General features: G+C 41.0%; 2 protein-coding genes across 2 annotated transcripts in view; one reads left to right on the top strand and one right to left on the bottom strand.

Annotated features, from left to right (window-relative positions):
• Nucleotides 1–250: 250 nt before the first annotated feature.
• The window catches only part of LOC6572799 (protein timeless homolog), a 91520-nt gene continuing 69346 nt past the window's right edge, over nucleotides 251–22424 (bottom strand). The window contains exons 12-18 of the mRNA XM_001998869.4: nucleotides 7328–7414; nucleotides 7174–7222; nucleotides 6445–6586; nucleotides 3672–3877; nucleotides 3275–3363; nucleotides 2015–2218; nucleotides 251–1956 (exon numbers count right to left, since the gene is read on the bottom strand). Coding sequence (XP_001998905.3) covers nucleotides 329–1956; nucleotides 2015–2218; nucleotides 3275–3363; nucleotides 3672–3877; nucleotides 6445–6586; nucleotides 7174–7222; nucleotides 7328–7414 — 2405 coding nt within the window. The 3' untranslated portion in view covers nucleotides 251–328. The remainder of the gene's footprint in view (nucleotides 1957–2014; nucleotides 2219–3274; nucleotides 3364–3671; nucleotides 3878–6444; nucleotides 6587–7173; nucleotides 7223–7327; nucleotides 7415–22424) is intronic.
• LOC6572800 overlaps nucleotides 11097–22424 on the top strand; it is a 31564-nt gene continuing 20236 nt past the window's right edge. Inside the window, exons 1-2 of the mRNA XM_044007530.1 lie at nucleotides 11097–11193; nucleotides 11786–12329. The gene's annotated coding sequence lies outside the window, so the exon portion shown is untranslated. The remainder of the gene's footprint in view (nucleotides 11194–11785; nucleotides 12330–22424) is intronic.

Here is a 22424-nt window from a genome sequence, read left to right as displayed (position 1 = left end):
TTATAACATCTGCGCTTTCAATTGGTTCACACTCCCTCTCCCTCCCTTCCAGCTTCAATTTGGTAACATTCATTAGCCTTTGCTGCTGAAATTCACATTGGCCATCGTTTCTAATCAATGTCCACATCGTATGGAATGCAATATGCCAATCAAGTCGTAGCTGTTCAATTGGCCATCTTTGCAGCTGGTTAGCTGAGAGTGCAGCGCAGAGTATTGAGTCTATACTGAGGAGGGGAAACAACAATTTCAATTAATTCTCAGCGCGTTATGCAAGCTGCAGTGTGACATTTATTCAATAGCAAAATCAGAGTTCCAAGTTAATTACATTCTAGAAATCATTATTCCCATCAACGCCGCCGTCGTCGTCGTCGTCATCGATGATGGCCAGACGACGTCGCTTGGCCGGCTCGGTGCTGGCTGGCTTCTTGCGTGCCAGAAAATTGATATCCTCGTCGTCGGTGTCGGGCTCATCGCGTTGTTGGCCATCCTCCTGCTCATTGTCGCTGCGTGGGCGTTTGTTTGTCTTGTAAGCAGGCATGGCGCCAGCATCATCGTTGTCGCTATCCGAGTCAATTACATTAGCACGACGTGTGCGCTGCAAGGACGACGAGGCGACACTCGCGGAGGCGGAGGAGGAGTTTGCCTTGATTGTGTTATTCGCCTGCAATGTGGCATTCTCTTTGTCATGCTCCGACTCGGCTGGCTGCTCTTGCTCCTCCTCTTCGAGCTCTAGCAGCCGCGCCCTAAAGCCCTCCGAATTGAACTCGAGTGCATCATCCTGCTCGCCCGGCTCCTGCCCATCTGTTGCCGGCTGGCTCGCCTCATCGAGAACCATATCCTTCAATTTGATTTTAGTGGCGCGTTTAGCTTTCAATTGTTCAAATAAATCATCCGTGTTTGGCTTGCCAGCCAGCTCCTGCCTCTGCTCCTGCTCCCTCTTCTTTTCCTTCTCCTGCTCCCGCACCGTTTGAGCTATCCGTTGTGTCTCCTGCTCTGCATCGGACTCCTCGCTGGACACATCAGGCTGTCGCCTTCTGCGTGCCAATTTGCGCGCTATTTCATTGACTTCCTCCTCGTCCGAGGAGTCCTTTTGTTGCAGCTCAGCTTTCGCTTTGCCCTTCTTGGAGCGCTTGCCCTTGGCCCTTGCTGGCGGCTTGCGCTGCTCGGCCTCGTCGTCGCTTTTGTTGAACATCAGGCTGTCCAGCTTGCGCTGTTGCTGTTGCTGAACTGATATATTCTGAGCCGCCGCCTGCTGGCGTTGCCTGCTGCGCTTATCCAAGTAGTCCTCCTCCTCCTCGTCCTCCTGCTCGCTGTCGCCCGCTGGCTGGGACTCCTCCTCGCTGTCGTTATCAGGCTCGACCTCCTCACCGGCTACAATCTTGGCGCGCAGCTTCAGATCTGCCGCATTGAGATAGCTGGGTATGCGCCAATAGCTCTCCATGCCCACAATGGGCGGCTGCATGCCCAGGGCAACGAGTACCTTCTGAAAGTCTGCCTGCTCCATGGCAGCCTTTTGGCTATCGAGTAGCGGCAGCAACGGCACACCGTCATCGTCTTCGCCCGCCTCCTCGGCATCCTCGCTGGCATCTTCCAGGCACTCCCTGAGCCAGTCCAGCGCCTCCGCATCCACCTGGGCGATCAGAGCGCGCACAGTGCCTACATCCAAGGGCGTGCGCACACGAACTCGTGGCTTGGACTTGGACTTGGCCTTTGGCCTAGACAGTGGCTCGCCAAATGTTGGTTCCTCCATGTAATCCTCCTGCTCCTGCTCCTGCTCCGACTCCTCGTCGCTATTGCTATCCTCCTGCATTTTAGCTTGCTTCCGCTTGCCCTTGCTCGCCTTGGCTGGCAATACCTCCGACTTGTCCGCAATCAGATGCAGCTGCACCATTCGCTTCAATATTTGCTGCTTGTTCCGTCGCTCCCCAAACGCATCCACAATGCGCTGCAGGCAGTCTAGATAAAGAGACAAGAATAAGTTTTAATTGAAAGTGGGCGGCAGCAAATGACGCACCTGGCTCCAGGCGATGCTGATCGTATAAGTCGCTCAGCTCCTCATCCTCCTCCGGCTGCCACAGATTCTTGCCACCCAGCGCCGCCTTCGTCGATCGCTTTGTGGGCGCCTTGAAGAGCAGCCCCATTTCCTTCAGCTTCTTTAGCACGCCGCGTCGTGTGCGTGTCTTGTCTACCAAATTGTCCAGAATCCAATCAATCACATCTGAAAGAACACGAAGCACACACGCACACTCGACTTGATTAAAGCTGTTGCTTTGCTTTTTTGTGGTGTTAACTGGTTTCGGTTTTCTATCTTTTTTTTTTTTTCTCTATATACTCTAGTGGAGGGTCTACTGGCTATGTGATGTGAAATGAAATATTATGTACACATATTTATTAATTAAATAATGATGATATTATGATGTACACATAAATATTATTAAAATCATATATACATATATATTCTTTGACCATTATGTCTAGATATTCAGCTGTCCATGTATAAGATTTAATCTCTGTCTAGAAGTCACAGAAGAATAAATTTATTATTGTCATATTATAGAACTTTGATAAGCTTTAAAATGTTATAAAAGTTACAAAGTAGAATCCGATTATATCATTGCTCAAGGTACCGTCCTTATACCTGTAAGACGCTATAACCGTATAAATTTGTATGGAACACAATTTCCTCAACATAACCGCACGGACGCTATAAGCAGAGTCTTTGTAGCCGGATCCTACTGTAATTCAAATTTTTTGATTTTCATATAGGTAAACTGTTACCTTTACTTATTTCTCTATAGACTAGACTAATGAAGAGAATATACCAAATAAGAGATATATAGAGTATAGTATACAGACAGTATCTTAAAAATATACTCTCATTTTCCCCTCTCTCATTCTACAAAGCAATTTATATATTTCTTTCTAGTTGGAAAAATCTTTACTAATCATTTTAGTCTAGGTAAAAGTTTTCTATACAAACGAATTCGCTCAGATAATTCTTGATTCTTTAATCAGAAACTACCACATCCAATCCCATTAAAATATCTCCTCTGTATAAGAAATTCCTTTTGTCCCTCTCACACATCATCAAGGGTATTTATCCTTCGACAACATGAATGTCACTATTCAATTTTGTTTTCTGTTTGGCTGTCTTTTTGTGTCCCGCTCTTGTGCCTCGAACGTTTTGATTGCTTTCATTCATTTAGCGTAAATTGGGTTTTAATTTACAGGCTGGGGCAGTTGTGGCCCCTGGTCGAGTATTTGTCATAGTTACCCTTATCGGTTTCGGGATTCCGTTGATTCTCCTCGAATAGGAAGCGCAGCTCCATCTCCTGCTCCTCGCTCCAGGCGCCCTTGGTGCCGCTGCAAAAACCGAAATGAATGGAAGGCTACAGAATAAGTTCTTCAAACTGGACGCCCAGCATCATTTATCATCTGTTGCCAGTCCCCCTCCCAGCTCCCAGTCCCCCCTAGCCAGACTGACGACCAAAACTAGTCACAGCAGCTAAACGACAGGCGCAGACAGCCTCAGCCAACGACTCAGTCAATCATGTGCCCATTGTGCTGATGGGCCTTTAACCCCAATGTGACAGTGCCACCAAGGCAGAGTCCCCTGTGCCCCGTTGGCCCTTTGCTCCTTTGGCCCGCCCATCTAGTCTACCACTACTCACGCTTCATAGGCATCACAATAGCCCGTCTCGAGCTCGTTGGCCTCCCGTACGGTCTTGTAAAATAATAACTCTGCATAGATTTTTGGATTAGTTGGTGCCACTTCGACAAATTTGCGGACCACATAAATGCCCAGGCGGCGCAGCTCCTCCTGATGGGCGTCACGTTCCACGCTGAAGACTTGTTGAAAGATCCGAAACAGCTTGGCCTGTGTAGCAGAAAAAGGGAGATAGAGAAAAATACAAACAGAGACAGAGAGAGAGAGAGAGAGAGAGAGAGATGAGAAGACAACGAACGTCACTTCATATTTAAATGAAAAGTGCCGACAAAGACACTAGCCACAAGTCGAAAGCTTTTGCCCTGGTGTCCTTCAGGGGAAGGGCGGTGGGCGTGGGGCGACTGCTATCCTGCGGTTGTCGCCTGCGGTTCGGTGCCTGTGGCTGCTGCCAAAGCAAGATATCATTTGCAGTCGGCAAAAGTTTATAAATGCTTGCATACCCCTAACCCAAGGCCACACCCTATGCCGCCCTCAGATCCGCATTGTGTATCGTTGTTCGCCCCGGCTGGAGGTCTCCCATCCCAGCCGTATTTGAAATTTAATTTATCCTATGATTGCGCAGACCCATTAGTGGTTTTGACTTTGCATATGATGCCACTCTTGTTGTGCCCTGCCTCAGCCAGCTCGAGCACGACATCTGATGGACACTGGACATGTCTCCCCTCACAGCAGCCGAGAGCAGACAGCAGACTGCAGACTGCAGACAGCAGAGCCGGCTAAGCTGGCAGAAGGGATATGCAGAGCCAGGCTGAAGTCAACTCGTTCCATATGTCTGACGCTATTCGGTTCACATAATGCGCCATTTGTTGGCTACTTTGGTGATCAGGCGCATATCGCTTACAAAATACAGCTTAAGCCGCCAGCCAGCCAGTTATATAAATGTTGCCTCTTAGGACTCGCGACCGACGCCTGGCGTTGAATGTGATTTATGAACTCTGCTCAAAGAAAAGTTTAATTGCCAGCCGTGAAAAGCAGCAGCAACCAACGCGCACAAAAGAGCCATACAAAATCTATATATATATGTATATAGAGAAATATATCTAACAAAAAATAAAATAAAAAAGTTCTTCTAGCAGTTCGAATAGCGAAATACTCTAAAAATAAAAGTAATGAGAAAAGTTTAACTCTTTAGATTAGATACACAAAAGTTGAAAGAGAGGAATCGATTTACATCGAGAGAAATCGAGTTATATCGAGAGATATTCCGTTACATCAAGATTTATTTATTTAAGAGCTAACAGCAGAGGCGTTCAGCTCTGGAGATCTATACATTAAGATAAATTCATTAATATAGAGAGGTATCGACTTATGTTCAGAGAAATTGATTTGTATTGATAGAAATAGATTTATATCGAGATAAATTGATTTATATCGGGGGAAATTCAGTTATATCAGGGCCAATTAATTTATATCGAGACATACAAATTTATATAGAGAGGTATCGACTTATATCGAGGGAAATCGATTTAACTCTATCAAGACAAATTAATTGATATTGAGAGAAGTTCATTTGTATAGGCCGATATCTATTTATATCTAAATAAATCTAATCGATTTATATTGCAAGAAAATAACATTATCGAGCGAAGTAAATTTATATCGAGAAAAATAGATATAAATCAAGTAAAAGCGAATTATATTTCAATTTATATCGATATAAATAATTTTATATTACGAAAAAAATATATATTTCCAGACAATATATATGCATATAGGTTTTAGAAATAAACATTTATTAAATTGATATGAATTGAGTGAGTTTTATTTTAAAATTTTAATGTAGTTTCAATTTTAACTGCAATTCAACTGAAATAGATTGACTATAGTAGTATATAGATAGTATAGTATTAACTTCTGAAGGGAGCTCTATATGAATACGCCAGCAAATTATCTCATATCTCATGTTATATACGTAATTACATTGCAATATATACTCTACCTGTTTATCATCTATATCCAATGCACTCGGACTACATTAGAGCCCACTCGAATATATATTGGAATATATTTTCGAGAAACCCGCACGTTCTCTCAACAGCTGCTCGAGCGACATCGCCACGCTAAATACCCAGCATACCCTAACTTGCGTTGGCAACACAAACAGGCATATTTAAATGCTTAATTTCCGTGCCGCTCAGCCGCTCAGCCGCTTACTCCCACTACGGCGACACGCGGCAGTGGCTGAAAAGTAAAACCCAAGCAATGCTGAGGGGCTCAAGGCAGCGCGTAAAGGGCTTAAAAAGTTCAAATTCCAGCTGACAGCGGAAGGGCTTCGAAATGGGACAAACAAGCACCCAAAGTGGGCGGGGCAGCGACTGTTGTGGCAACTCGTTGAAAAATACAAAGAAGGCGCAGTAAATATCGTTTGTGGTTGCCACAAATAGAAAAAAGGTTCGCTTAATTTGTACAAATTACCATAAAAACGAAGCCACTGAGCGGAGCAGATGACGAAAATAAAAACCGGGCGCCTTCGAGTTAGACTGGCAATGGGCAACGGACAACTCGAGACTAGAGACTGCAGACCGTGGAGTCTGGAGAGTCCCGTTAGCCGGAGTCATGGCTGCTGAGCCGCAGCGCGCTTTTTTGCATTTGACTTTGATTTATGTGCCAAGAGCTGCGTCTCGGCGCAAAAACTGAATTAAAAGCAGCAGGCAGCAGGCAGCAGACAGCAGCCGGCAGACAGCAGGCGGCAGTCCTTAAACAGTTGGTTCACTCACCTGGTAGAGCATGCCCGGACAGGAGCATCCGTATGCGATGCGATGCAATATGGTGACAGCCGCCTTGAGCGCCCGCGTCGGTATCTGGGCCCAGTCCGTCAGGACGATAGTGCAGGCACGCACGATCTTCGGATGCAGCAGTCTGTGTGTGTGTGGAGGGGATTGATTTAAGCAAGAAAATATTAAAGCCATAATGAGAGGAGACACCAATTAAATTATGCAAAATTAAGCTAATTATGATTTGAGCGCTTAGCCGCAGCGAAAACTTTCCAAAACATTTCCAAAAGCAACAATTTAAATACAAGCCGCAGCGCCATTAAATAATATAATTGTTGTTGTTGTTGTTGTTGCTGCTGCTGTTTGTGGGCATTTAGAAGTACAGCCACTCCCCTCCCCGCACACCGCACACCTACACGCGGCAGCTGTGCGCGCAGCATTCAAGTTTTTGGCATTCATAAAACTTTGGGCACAAGTAATTTCTGACGCTAATCCTTAATTAGTAGCCACGAGCTGTGCGTTGCCACTCGCTTTCTGCCTTTCAATTAAAATTACAATTACAATTTTCAGCACGACCATCAATGAAACTTTTCAAATAACACCAATAAAATGTGGCCACAAAAAACAAAAAACAAAAAAAAAAAAAAAAAAAAAAAGGAATGGGAATAGAAATTGGCCTGCGGCTGGGACTGAATGGAATTGGGGAGACATTTGTGGCCATTGCTAATTTACCTGCGAGCGAAATCCTCAAATTTGAACGTTTTCTCCGTAAGTCCATTATCTGTTTTAGAAATGGGAAGAGGAAACGGGGCAGCAGATGTAACACCCAAATGCCATTAGTTGCGAAAACATTTTTCGTATATTCACACAGTTTTTCAGCACTTGCCTGGCTCGCCAAACTCCTCGTTCTCCACATCCTCCTCGCTGGCATTGTCCTCATTCTCATTCTCGTTCGGTTCATCTGCGGCTTCAACTGCAAAAGAAATCAAAATTTAATTAAATGAAATCATACATCTTTTGTGTGATATACAATGAGTGATATACCCTAGAATTATGAAAGAAAGATGATGGAATACAGATACAGATACAGATACAGATACAGATACAGATACAGATACAGATACAGATACAGATACAGATACAGATACAGATACAGATACAGATACAGATACAGATACAGATACAGATACAGATACAGATACAGATACAGATACAGATACAGATACAGATACAGATATAGATATCCCAGTTATCAACTTATTCCGGTCTAGTTCAATGGAGCACTAAGACAGCCGGCGCTAATTGTGACTACGGCCCCACTTATAGATGGGGGTGCACCCTGTTAATGACTCACTTCAGTTGTGAATCATTATTTGAGTGGCTTGGGTCCACCTCAAATGAATTTGTTCTGATTTAAGTCAGAACAACAAGCGCTTGGCAAATGGCCATTAACAATAATTACGACTGCAGCAATGCACAAACAAGTGCACTCCAAATACACTCCACACACACACACACACAACCAGGCACAGGCACAGCCACACGCACACAGTTACACTTGATAACAAGGAAAAATGTGGCGTATGTTGGAGGCAAACTATGAGATACTCTCTGCATTATTAAAGAGTTTTGTATGCAGACTTTGCTCTAATATTTTCAATGTTTATTTGGAATGCCAAAAATCATATCATATAAATCATATTTTTTTTTAGTTTTAGTTTATAAATATTTATTTTAATGTGCTAAACATTTTTTTTTTTTTTTTTTTTTTTTTTTTTTTTTTAATTATAACTTTATTTAAAAAGTCTTATAAAGAAAATAATATTCGAGAGCAAGAGAAATATTGTTTTATATCAAGTCTGGAATCTCTGAACTATAACTAATAATCATTTTCCAATCATTTTTCTTTTATTTCCAAGAGTCCCTAAAACTTCCTCTCCTACTGATCACATCATGCAAATCACAGACAAAGCTCTTGCGAGTTTTAAAATTCAATTAAGGTTTAATGTTTGTAGAAAACAAAAATATATAACTCAAATACGCACTATACCTGAACTATGCTCCATTGAGGCATAGCGTATAAAATGCAGGGCTTGTGAAGAGCGCACTGCACATCAAGTGGAGTAGAAGCAGCTCAAAGGGATGCTAGCAGTGCTATAGAGAAATAAGAGAGCGGGAGGGATAAAAAAAGAGGGAGAGCGGGAGCGAGAGAGAGAGAGAGGTTGAGCAGGGATCTAAACAGTGCAACAATGCAATACAACAATTTGCATGCCAACTGAGGCGGATGCCAACTGCAGGTATGCAGCAGCCGGGTACTGTTACAGGTGTGGCTGCCATTGCTGCCAGCTGAAGCTGAAGCAGCAGCAGCAGCGCCATAAAATGGCAACAAACCCCCAAAAAAAATGGCCCTCTGTTGCAAGTACAAGTTACAACTTCATTATGCAGTTGCGCTGTGCGCCAGCAGCCAGAACGCAACCTGCAGCGTGTGTCGCTTTATTAACATCTTGAATGTGCACAGCGCCAGACAGCGTGAGTAAGAGAGAGAGAGCGAGAGTGAGAGAGAGTGAGAGTGTGAGGTTGGGTGCCAGCTACATTGCTGTGCCCCATCATTAAAATACAATTTTCTGTGTCAGGTTCAAGCTGCGACAGCGACAGCGAGATACGGTGACAACGTGCATGCCTAAAGGACGCCAGGACCTAAGGACAAACGGCACTGAAACGATATTAGTGCATGTCCTTTTCGGGGCTGCCTTTGCCTTTGTTGCTGAACCGGCAAAACAGCAAACCCGGCACCAGGCACCAGTCGCCGGTCGCCGGTCACCAGTCACCAGCAGGCAGCAGGAACCGGGAACCAGGGACCAGGGACCAGGGACCAGGCGAACAACAAGGCCATTAAACATGAACCTCGTTACGGCGTCAATTTTGATGTTGTTGTTCACGTTGCCTTTGTTGTTATTGCTTAGCTTTTGTATGCGCCCTGCACTTGCTGGCCACACTTAATGACTTTTATGCACACACACACACACACACACACACAAACACACACCCACTCGAACCTACCTGACCTTGTCTAACTCTCGTGCACTGAGAGAATGCTGATGTAATGCTAAATACAGCTAGCTCATAGTATGAATAGAAGAAAACTAATATATTATATGATATTTTTCCCGATTGAAATCAGTAGGAAAATTGTCTAATAAAATACAGCAAATTATTAAATGATATACAGTGTATGCCGATGATACCGATGCTCAAGAGACCGGCGTTATTTCCGGAAAACGATATGGCTATAAAAGTTTGCTCATATAAATTTGTATGGTGATCAGACTAGCGGAGTCGTTATAGCCGGATTCTACTGTATATACAAAAATCATATGTAAATATGTAAATTTTCATTAAACGTAGCAGAAGACTTGTTTAATAAATTATACGAATTATTAATACAAAAAAATGTATGTATATATGAATAATTGATTCTAAAACCCAAAATAGGCTTTATACAAAAATTTTATGGCATATAAAAAATATAAATAAAAAAATTTTTTTTTTATTTTTATTTTATTTTGTTTTTAATAGATATACATATATAGTTCAGATCTGAGTATTATAAAAAGTTAAAATTTTGCTATTTTTGGTTACTAAATTCTTTATCTTAAGCAGAGACCAGAATATGGCTCTGACAGGCCCAAAGGCGAATATTTTAAGAGATAAATGATTGACAGCATTTTAGACCATTCCATTCGAATACTCCTTAGCTCTTGGACAAGCTGCAGCATGCTCACACATCCTGATACTTTACAGGGTATACAAAGCTACAACTTCAAAAATAACTAAGCTAATTCTAACCATAAAAAATGCTCTCTCTGTTCAACTCTTTCTTCGAGTGTATGTGCTGCAGTTACTGCAGTTGTTGCTGCAACCCCTGCTACTGCTGCTGCTATTGCTGCTGCTGGCTGTGGCAAACGTGCTGCTTGTTGGGTTTGTGGTCTGCAGCAGACAGAGTTGTCCACTCACACCATTGATAAGGACTATTTTTCGGCAGCAATTAATTTGAAGTTTAACACGCAGCATTGAGACTGACCAGGCGAGCCCCACCCACGCCCCCTGGCCGGGCATGACAAACAAATGCGAGGCACAAGTGAAACATTATTACATAATGTGGTTTCGCTGCCAGAGGCCAGCAGGCGACAACAGCCAAAGTCAATGAGGCAGTCGGCCAGGTGCTCTGCTGATGTGGCCTAAGCTGTCCCGATTGTCTACGCAAAGCTGCTACTTAAGCAACTGCTTCTGTGTGTGCTTGTGTGTTTGTTTGCGTGAGTGTTTGTGTTTGTGTTTGTGTGGACAGGACATAATCCTGGCGCACCACATGCGTGCGACTGCAAACAGTCGACTTCAAGGACTACCCAAATGCAAACAGGTGATGACAACGGCGACAGCAGCGATAAGCGAAAATAATAATAACAAAACAAGGCAGAGAAAGCGCCAAGGAGGCACACACTCACAGAGAGAGCGAGAGAGAGAGTGGGAGCTCTATTCAGTAAGACAGCCCAGAACTCTCTCTCTCTCTCTCGCTCTCTACATCTGGCGCAGGCGCACAAACATATTCGAAATTCGAACTAGCGACTCGCAGGAGTCGTGCCAGCTTAAAAGCAAGCGCTGGCCGCATGCTAAGCTCAGTCTAGTGCTGTATCCGTGAGCGGCAAGGACACGCGAGCAGTGCCTGCGAACAGTTCCAAAAAGTGACTAACAAAAGTGAGGCTCAGCGCTTAAATGGCCTAAAGCCAATTACGAGTGCCAAAAAAAAAAAAAAAAACAAAACAAAAAAAGAATACAATTAAAAAAAAAAAAAAAGAAACAAAGAAAAACGTAAATATATATAACTCAGAGCAAATGCTGGCCACATGTTAAATGCGTGTGTGTGCGAGTAAGTGTGTGTGTGTGTGCTTTGTTATGATGCCCGAGCTTGTTGTTGCGTGTGGCAGGCAGCTGCAGACGTCAAACTTTTTGGCAGACATCAGGGCGTCAAGGAAGCTGTGTGACTTTTGTTGTTATGGCCCGCACAGGATGTGCGGCAGCAGCAGCTGAAGGACTCAGCTGGCGATGTTTTCGTTTAGTCATTCATAAATTTATATAGCATACTTCTGTGCGCTGCTAGTTTTATTTCTCCTCCTGCTTCTTCTCTTTTATCTGCTCACAAGTTTTTCCTGCATGCCAGAGACACAAAAGCATAAATATATTAAGTTTGAGCTCAAAAGCAAAAGTTTCCTTGATAAATTTCTATTAAGTTTAAATAAGTTTATTTTGATTAAATTTTATTTAAACTCCTTTACAAACATTTCTCTAGTTTAGATAGCTGCAAACTGAAATTTATGACTCTGCTCTGTTCAAATTGAACATTCAATTTAAATGCAAGCTGCATCAAACTGTAGTGCTTCAACTGTGAAAACAAACCGAAGAGCAAAATAAATTAAAATCCAAAGAAAACAAACAAAAAGCAACGAACGCTGCAGCAAGCCAAAACAAACCGAAAAGCAAAACAAAAGCGTAAAGCGCAAAACGAAATTTAAACGTCTGTATATTAATCAGTGGCTGTCGCTCCGTGGACAGCCTCAGCTTCGAGCTTCGCTCTTCAAGCCTTAAGCTTCCTGCTGGACACCAGGACAACTTATCACCGAGGATTTGGAAGCGGCGAGTGCGAAGCCGCTTAGAGGCGAGGGACGTCGCTGCGCTGGCCCCCAAAGGAAAACGCTAATCAACGGCCACAGCGACCAGACGACAAACACAGCTTCTGCTACTGGCCACGCCCCCTTCAGCTGTACCAGCAGCAGCAGCTAGAAGAAGCAGCCCAAACATCGCCTCATTTGGCCACTGCGGATTATGTTAATTAGGTAATTTTTGCTTTGATTGCGCGTACCTTGAATTCGTAACACAGACACACACACACACACATACACATAAACGTACCTCTGTCTCACAGACACACCCACACACACACACACACCCCGTCGCACTTCATGCGCCCTCGCTTGGGGCCTGTCCACGTCGCTTACATATTTATGAAATTTTCATGTAAATCTCGCTAATTCATGCACATTTTGGAGCTGCTGCTCCGCCCCCCTCTTCATGCTCCTTCTGCTACGGCTACTGCTGCTGCTCCTGCTCCTGTTATATATCCTGTCGCTGTTTTTGTTTTATTTTTTGTATGTCTTAATTGCAACATAATTTTCGTTTTTTCTTGGCCGTTTGCATTGTTCAACCAAATTATTTTCAGAAAGATTTGAAAACAAATGTCAGACGAAAAAAAATGAAAGGGAAAACATAATTAAAACGCGCAGCAAAAGTTTATGCGTAAATTAGAAAAGTTCTCAAGTGATTTTTCATTTAATATTATATTCTCATATTTGTCTTTGCTTTTCTACCTGACTTTTATGCAAGTAAAGTTTAAAAATATTTTGAGCAGAGCAAAGAATACATGTTTTATTAGAAAAGTTATGAAATCATCTAGAGAAATACAGAAGGTGGAAAATATATGTGAGAAGTTAGAATGAAAAGAGATGGGGGAAGATGGAAGAGAGAAGATGCGAGATAGTAGATCGAGTATGGAAAAGAGAAAATAGAAGAAAGAAGGCAGAAGAGAGAAAGTGAAACAGAATATAAAAATCCTTCTATAGAAGGAAAAAAAAAAAAAAGAAAATAGACCCTAGGAAAGGGTAGATATAAGATGCCAGATGACAGAAGATGCATGTTAGAAGTGAAAGAAAGATATGAGATATAGACAATATAAGATAAATAGAAAATGTACGATGGCAGATAAGAGTTAGAAGATGGAAAATAGAATATGGAGAAGAAGGCAGAAAAATCTGAAGATATATGGCAGAGCGAAAAAGACAAAATTTAGAAAACAATAGAAACAGAATTAACACAGAAGATACAAAATACAAAACAAATGAAAGAGGGAGACAGATAATTAAAGATAATCCCAGATTCGAGTTCCATCTAAATCATGCTAGCCTCAATATTTATCAAGCCCAAAAGCTCTTTAGGTATACAAGCCCAAATTACAAACCAAAAATCTATCACAAAATATAAGCTTATTTCACTTGAATAGAAAATAGTAAAACACGTCAAATGGAAACTGTTATTATTTTATTTAATCAACGCCATTCGAAATAATAATATTATTCAATTTGAATGCAAAGATATGAAGTGCATTGAACGAGTTTATTTAGAGAAATCAAAAGGCCGCCGGCAATCAAATGCGCAATTTGATTAATTAAGCAACTATGAATGCCACACACACACACAGAGAGAGAGAGAGAGAGAGAGACAGAGGAAGAGCAACAAAGACAGGCAGCTGCACAGGTTCAAGAGAAAACTAAAACAAACATTTTATGAGCATTTGTAGGCAGTAAAAAGTTTTGCTTGTCGATAATTGAATTATAAAATTAGCAAGATCCAATTGGGAATTACGAGGGTCAATTCACAAATTTGAGGCCAACTTGATTCTAGGCAGCACCTGAATTGTAACAAAACATTTATGCAGAGCGAGTCCTATTAAGCCCACTTGCCAGCTCCAACAATCGGCTTAGCCAACTCTGAAAGTTGGCTTACGACAAAGTCAATGCTAACGCAATATTACTCTCAAGGCCATGATTACGAGTGGGCTAAATTCACTTGGCTTATTAGATAAGAACTCAAAGCAAAGCGGAGAGTTGCTGTAACTATACTAGGCAATAATCGATAAAAATCGATAACTTATGTTTGATTATTTCTTCGTTTAAAGTTATTAAAAATAAAAATATAATTGCATCCTCATCCATTCAACAAAAGAAGCTGCAAAGCGAAACATATCGACCCTATTGATACATATCGATACATTATACATTATACATTTTGCTGTTTTGTCAAACCAATTGACTAAAAGTTTGATATAACATTATATATTTACGGTAACTTTATAAAGAAATTTGAAGTAGTACCAAAGGATATATACGTTTTCAATATATATTAGATAACTTATATAGATAACCAATTGATAGAGATATTTTATCTATAATCTACACAACAACAACTTATCGATATTATTATTTGTATGTGTAGATTTATTATCTTTATTATCTAGACAATACTAATTTATCGATAGTATTTGGCAACTATTATTATTCATGACAATTATTCATCGCAAATATATTTCCATATCTCAGAAAAATCCAACCACAATTCAATTTCTCTACACAAAGTAGAGTACTTAAAAGTCACCATGGAATGGAAGCAAACTAAAAATTAAATTCCAGTTGGATTTGGCTCTGACGGACCCATAGATACAGTCTACACAGTTTGGGAACAGCAAAAATCTTCTGAAAAAAAAGAACAAATACTTTTTGTGCAGCTGCTGCAGCAGAGAAACAAACGAAGCGAATTAGTTTCATAGTTGTTGTTGCTGTTGTTGTTATTGTTGCGACTCAGTCTGGCTGCCGTTCAGTTTATGATTTTCAATTTAATTTTATTGATTTTGGAATTGTTTGTGCGCTGCTATATAAAATTCATGTGCACACACACAGCACAAACAAATGAAGAATGCAAAGCTGCTTTGTGATAAAAAGCACAAATACGAAAATATGAAAATCAAATGAAATGAAACGATGAATATCCTCTGGGCATATTATTTATGTATGACAGCAGAGGAGACAACAAACAGAATGAGTGAGCCAGAAAAAGGGAGATAGACAGAGCGAGAGTGAAGAAGAGGGAGATATTCGATGGCAGATAAAGCAATTTTCATTTGGCATTGTATGTGTGGGCAGAGGCGAAAAGTTATAAAGTCCAAGCGTTTGAGCCAATTAAGGTAGTCACAATGTCTAATTAGATGGCGGCAAAAGTGCCGCTAGATGGGCAGATAACGCACACTTACACGCACATGCCCATGCCCCCCGCCTTCCGTCGTTGCCCTATTACGGTTGTCTTCCCGATGAACTCAATTAAACATGCCCGGGCGTTGGCCAAGTGCCTCTTAAAGAGCAGCCAAAGCGACCGCAACATGGCGTATGAGTAATACGACAGCGCACGCACACAAGCTCGCCCAATTGCCCCAACGCCTGAGACACAAACACAAAGCCAAGCAACAGTCCCCACTTGAGCTACATTGTTTACGGTTAGAGCGGAGGGCTGCGACTCCTGCTCCCGCACCCATTCCCGCACCCGCACCCGCCCCTGCTACAACTCCTGCAATCCGTGAGCATCGAGTTATATGTACATAACAATCAAAATCGTTAGCTCTTACCCACTTGGAGCAGAGTGGGCGAAGTGGGCGGCGTGGGCGACTTGGGCAGGCAGCTAGTTGAGCAAATGTACAGCCAGTCGTAAGGTAGCATATAATCAAATATTTTTATACACTTCCCCCTGCCCCTGTGTGTGGCTTGCCAAGGTAAGCACAAAGCTCAGGGGAGTAGAGCCACGGGTAGGGTAGAGCCGGCAACCGGCAACCGCAGCTACCCACCCACATGCAGAGCGGGTGTGCGGCACAATTTGCATATTTATGAAGAAGCAGCGCCCAACTGCAAGACGCTTTAAGCTGCCTCAAATTGAAAAACGCGTTCAAGATACAAATGCAAATGGGCAACTCGCAAGAGGAGCAACAATAATCTGCGCTGATTTACGATTTGCAGGCGCGAAATAGACACAGTCGTCGAGCTGACGTCGAGAATAGGCCGTTTAAGCAGACAATTTGCGTGCGCAATTTGCAGTTCATGGGCGGCACACGCCCCCCAACCCCAAGCCCACAACATTTTTGCAACCAAATAGCGAAAGAGCAGAAAGAGAGAGAGAGAGAGAGAGAGAAAGCGCAAATAAAACACAGATTTTGATCTCCAGTTCACCGAATCGCAAGCTCAGATACCAAAATGAAAATGTGTTTCATTTTCTTTATTTCCTTTTGGTGGAGGGCAACATGAAATATGCACAGCCAGCAGAAAAACAGGCGACAGATTTTTGAGGCGACCATCAAGCATTGGCGCTTGGTCCGATTCATAACAGAAATTGCGTTCAAGTTTTTGCAATAACTGTAAAACAAAACAAAATCTACTTTATTTCCAATGTATTTAGCAGAGGCAAATGTTTTATTTTTGTATATGCTCATCCATTTTTATGCGAAATTTTCTTCGGCTTTTTTTTTCGCATATTTTCACTCAGCAGAAAATGTAAATTTACATTCGGAAAATGCACTCGACATGCAGCAAAAACATGCAGCAAATTGTGGCTCTATTTGCAAACATCGTTATTCATAAGGGTTCACTGAGAGAAATTGTCATGGTCTTTTGTTTAGAGTACAAATATTGACTAAGATTTTTCTTGTGAAAGTTTTCAATGAATGAGTTGAGCCTTAATTTTAAGTGTTTATTTTTGCAACTTTTCTTAGATTTGAGCTAAGAAAATAAACAAGACTTCGATTTAGATAAGCTTAATGTGAGAGGGAGAGAGATAGAGAGAGTATACTTGCACATAGCTCTCAGATAAGTCAAATAAAAGAGGGAGAGTTAGAGAGAGTACACTTTTACTTAGCTCTTAGATTAAGTGAAGACTCTGCCACAATTTCCTCTTAGTATTAAAAGCTTAAAGCTTTTACATTTCTCACAGTGTATTTTAAAAATATAGCACAATTACCAATGCCAACTGAGGTGCCATAGGAAGACCGAACAAAACACTAAGAATGGTTAGCCAAAGCTCAGCCAGACTTCAAATAATTGTCTGTCTCACTCTCCCTCTGCCACTCGCTCTCTTTCTCACTCTCTCTGCTCGTCGTGCCTTGCTTAGGTATAATGCAAATGGCTTGCCATAAAAGCAAGCAGGACGCACGCTGGCAAATCTCACGTTAATGCCTAATCCCTGACATTAAAGTGTTGCGCCAACAAAGTGATTTGTTGTAGACAAAGCGACCGCGCACTATGGAGCTGCCATGCCGCAGAGAGACACAGAGACATCGAGACAGACACGCAGACAGACAGACAGACGGAGATACGGCACAATGGGGCACAACGAGGCATTGCAAATAATCTTTGCAGTAAATACGCAACAACAAAGCAGCAGCAGCAACAACAACAACAACAAAATGGCATAGAATGTGTCTGGGGATCATTATTTGCGCAAGTGGGAAACAAAACGTAGGCAAAAAGCTAGCCCAACCCCAGCAAAAATGTCGCACATGACTGCGACGAATGCGTGTGCGTGTGTGTGTGCGTGTGTGCGTGTGTGTGCGTGTGTGCGCGTGCCAGCGTGTATTTGAATGTGTAATTTAAGCATTAGAGCTGCGAAAAAAACCTGAACTCAGAGAAGCAGCAAGAAGTAACAGCAGCAGCAGCAGCAGCAGCAGGAAACCGAAGCCAGCACAAGCTAAAGCACATACACACGCGCACACATACACACACATGAAAACGAAAATTGAATAAATTATGCGTGTCATCACATGCCGCCAACTGAAGGGGCGGCTGCGGCTCCTGCTGCTGTTCCTGCTCCTGCTGCTGTTGTGGCTGGAGCAAAGGCAAGCTCTTGCCACCGCCAGCCTAGCCCGGCAATTTGTGCTGCAAAGCAGACAGCGACAAGAACAACAACAACAACAACAGCAAGCAGAACATGCAACACGACATTTAATTAAGCATTTTGTATTCATCGGAAATGTCATAAAAATGTAGAAACAGCCGCGTTACGAGCGCTTGTGCGGCGCTAGCGGCAAAGCAGACAATACGCTCACACACACACACACACACATATATATATATATATGTGTTTTTGTGTGTGTGCGTGTTTGCGGGCTTTATGTTCCATTTAATTGGGCAGAAGAATCAACTGCAATGCAGCAATTGCACAATTGACAAAACCGCATTAGAGACTAGCGTGCATTATGTTCATTTCAAATAAAAATGTGAAACAATTCAAGTTTATAATTATATGTACCTTATTGTGTATTCTAATGTGAATCATCCAAAGTTATTCTTATAAATTTTCCATATATTTTTAATACGGTATTTCATATAATTTAGCTTTATTTATTTTTTGTTTTAATATTTTAAAAATATATGAACATTTTGTATATTTATGGATAATTGTAAAACTATGTTTTAAATATATTAATATTCTATTCTAAATATGTAAAGAAAATATACTATTAAAATAATTTTTTTTATTTACATATGCCTGATAGAATATTAATATATTTTTTATATTATCATTTAACATTTAAAAAATATATTTTTTTTTATTTATTTTTAAAATATATTTCATAGATTTTTCATAAATATAAAAATATGCTCAATTATTTTTAAAATATTTATTTATTAACATATTTATTTATTATATTGGAAATATTTTGTTTATGTATAAAACATATTTTAAATAGAATTTTAATATAATATAAAAAAAATCGATTTCTTTCAAAACTTGATGAAATTGAAGCATGGTTGATGCCTCTCATCTCGAAACAAACCGTCATAGATATTTCTCATTTTAATTTTTTTAATAATATTATTTATGTATCCAAAAAACCTAGAGATTAATTCAAACTGAATGAAAACAAATGTACAAAAAATAATTGGTTTTCGCCTTGGGCAAATAATATGCCTTGAGAATATTGCATTACATTTGACAAACATAATTTCTTTACTCAATTAAAAAACCTGTCAAATTCAACTTTACATTCAATAAGAAAACATGAATAAGAAAACAGTATAAAAATATAACAAAATAAAGCATAAAATTTTACGTCAACTTCGACAAGAAACTAACCAATGCTACGAGCACCTCAGAGCAGAACATTTAAATATATACATGAAAGCAAAATCAAATATTACATGAAAATCCAGCTGAAAAGTTCGCTTAAAGTGAAATTCGAGACTGAAACTTTTGGCAGCCAGCGAAAAAAAAAAATATATCAATTTAAATGGGAAACTATGCGATTTCGCTGTGCGGTCAAGAGTCTTCACTGGAGCAGCCACGAGCTGAACTGTTTTTGGCCAACAGTCTCTATCATAAAACATAAATTGATAATTTATTTATATAGCCTGGAACGTTGCGGTTCACTCTGTGTCTGTGGCTGTGGCTGTTGCTGTCGCAACCTAAACGTAAAGTCACGTAGCTCAGTGGAGCGACCCCTCAGGAGAGAAATAGTGAAAATATGCAAAGCAAGGCGGGGTACGAGACCGAGCTGAGGCACAGTCGGGGCAGAGTCTAAGGCTGAGGCTATGCGGGTCGCTGCGTGGGCGTCTCTGACGTATCCCATTTCAAGGTTCAATTGCAAAAGGCGAAATGCAAAAACAAAAAAAGAAAATAGTATATATACTCGATATATATATATATATGTATATGTATATACATATATAAAATAGCTAACCAAATGCCAATATCCTTGAAAATGGCAAACAATAAGGGCTCCAGCGACGCATAGCACTAAACAAAGTTTTAGGTTGCATACACACACATACACATACCCATACACACATAGAAACCTCTAGATATACGACTTTTTGTTTGCCTGTGTAGTTAGCCTTGAAAATATTTAGTTGGCACTCAGCGTTGCGTTGCGTATACGCATAGTTAACCCGCCATCATGAAGGCGACATTCACAGGGCACCTATGAGACATCAAGGTGTGTAGGTGTGAGTGGGCGTATCTATGTGTGTGTGTGTGCTGAGTGTAAGTTTCAAGCCAGCACTTTGACGTCGATTTTTTCTTCTCTTTTTTTGTTTTGTGATTTCCTACTTGCAGCTGCCTTGATGCTGTTTATGTTTATGTTCTCGACTTGACTTTCAGTGCTCCACACACACACACACACACACACGCACACACGCACACATACACGCCACACACACGCACTTAGCTAAGGTAACGGTACCAGTGGCATCATCATTTGGTATTCAACGTAGCATTAAGGTCAGGTTATCTGGGATTTATAAGTTTTGTCAGCAGTTTTCGCTTTCACATCCTTTTCTGTGCTTATTTATGCAGGTCAAAGGGCGCTGCTGGGCAGTGTTTTGCACTTTGCCACATCATAACCGGCAGCTGTTCGAGAGCCCAGTCACTTATTATTTATGCATCGAAATTAAATGCCAAAAAAAGAAGAAAATGCTCGGCAAGCCAAAACGAATTTAATACATCAACATTTGCGGCTCGAAATATTCAACATGTTTGCTTTATTCTTCGTGCGATCCTCGCTTAAATTGCTTAACGCTACGTCTAGCGGTGGGAGTGGAGTAAAAAGTTATATGCCACGCCCACACAGAATGGCGCACGGCTGCCTGCACTTTCGACACTTTGCGCCTCACGGCCAAACGGTTATGGCTTATAATGAAAGCCGAGCGCAAAAAATAAGGAAAAACCAAGAGAAAGTACGGAGTGAGGAGGCAGTGAGGGGCGTGGACGTGGGCGTGTGCGTGGCGTGAGTGGGTGCTCTGCGGCAGCTGTGTGGGCGAGCGGCACAACAAATTAAAAACTTGGACGCAAGGCAAAATGTTTTCCCATTAAAATATGAAAAATTGCGCAATAAGTTTGCCTTGGCCCAAAGCATTTAAAAAATATGCAAAACAGCCAACGAACTATTCCTTTGCTAAAGCCAAAATTATGAATTATATCTGAAGTATTCTATGAAAAAAAAAATAATAATAATAACAGTGAACAGCATATTCTTCTTATAAAGCAAATGAATGAAAGCTTTTCTATTTAAGCCAGCCGCCTTTCAATTCATTTTCAAAGACAAAGATTGAATTGCCGCTAAGGGGCTGAGGCTGAGGGGAATTTGTTCATTCAATAAGCAAAATTCACTATTATATAACATGCTGAGTGCTGAAACACAGCTGATTCTTACCTAAGAAATGGGCAAAAAAATCATTTTACTTGAATTCCTGTGGTATTAAGCGAGCTTTTCCAGGAAACTACAATTATGGTATAATTGAAGATAACTACAAAGCTGGCAGCAAAATCAAATTTCAGCAACTGATTCGAATTTAAAATTCAACATGATCTAACAACATACAAGGAGAGCCTGCATTATTTTCCATCATATTTTCATCGCTCTTTTTCAATTCTTATACATATACAATGAATCAATTGAAAGGTGCTTGCTTCCCAGGCGTTGGTCCCCGACATATCATCATGTTATCTTCTCATTTTCAGTTTCAAATACTCCTATGAGGGAAAGAGAGAGATATATACATATATAGGAGGAGAGATACTCAAAGCTGGCTGTTATAATATACCATGAGAGAGAGAGAGAGAGAGAGAGAGAGAGAGAGAGAGATATATATATATATATATATATATATATATAGATAGATAGAGAGAGAGAGATACGCAAAGGTAGCTGTTTGCTGAATATAGTTTTAATAGATGTGAGAGAAAGAGCGAGAGAGATAGAGAGATAATGAGACCTTTTGCTAACCATACTCCCAAGAGTTGCTTAGTAAAGGCAATGACCATTCTGGAAAGCCAGCCTACTGAAAGTTTTCTTCTGTAAAAGTATTAAAGGAGAATGCAAGCAGACGAAATGGACATAAATCCGACATATAGCATATGATATAATGGGATCATTCAATTCTCATCAGTACGTCAAGCAGATTTTGAAGAGGGTATATTCTTGTAATTGCAATTAATAGAGGAATAAATCAAGTTATATGAGTAATATGTACAACAAAAACCATGCATACAATGCAGCAATAAACAATACCTATTTAACTTTCTTTAAATATATATAGAAGCCACTTTAAAGACGAGCTCAACTCAAATAGGACACATTCGAATGTACCTACACAAACATACCTAAATCACTTTAACCTCAAGTTATTGTTTACTCTGAAGCTCCAATTTGAGCCATAAATACTTGTGTTCGTTGAGGCAGAAGGACAGGCGCACCAGCCACAACTTAAGTAAGCCCTGTGTGCGCCTAGCTGATCTTAAATCAGGAGCGACTCTTCGGCGGGTCAGAGACACGTCCAGTCATAACG

This window comes from Drosophila mojavensis, unplaced genomic scaffold (genome assembly GCF_018153725.1).
Source record: "Drosophila mojavensis isolate 15081-1352.22 unplaced genomic scaffold, ASM1815372v1 contig_16, whole genome shotgun sequence".
NCBI lineage: Eukaryota > Metazoa > Arthropoda > Insecta > Diptera > Drosophilidae > Drosophila > Drosophila mojavensis.
This window is presented reverse-complemented; position numbering and strand designations above follow the sequence as displayed.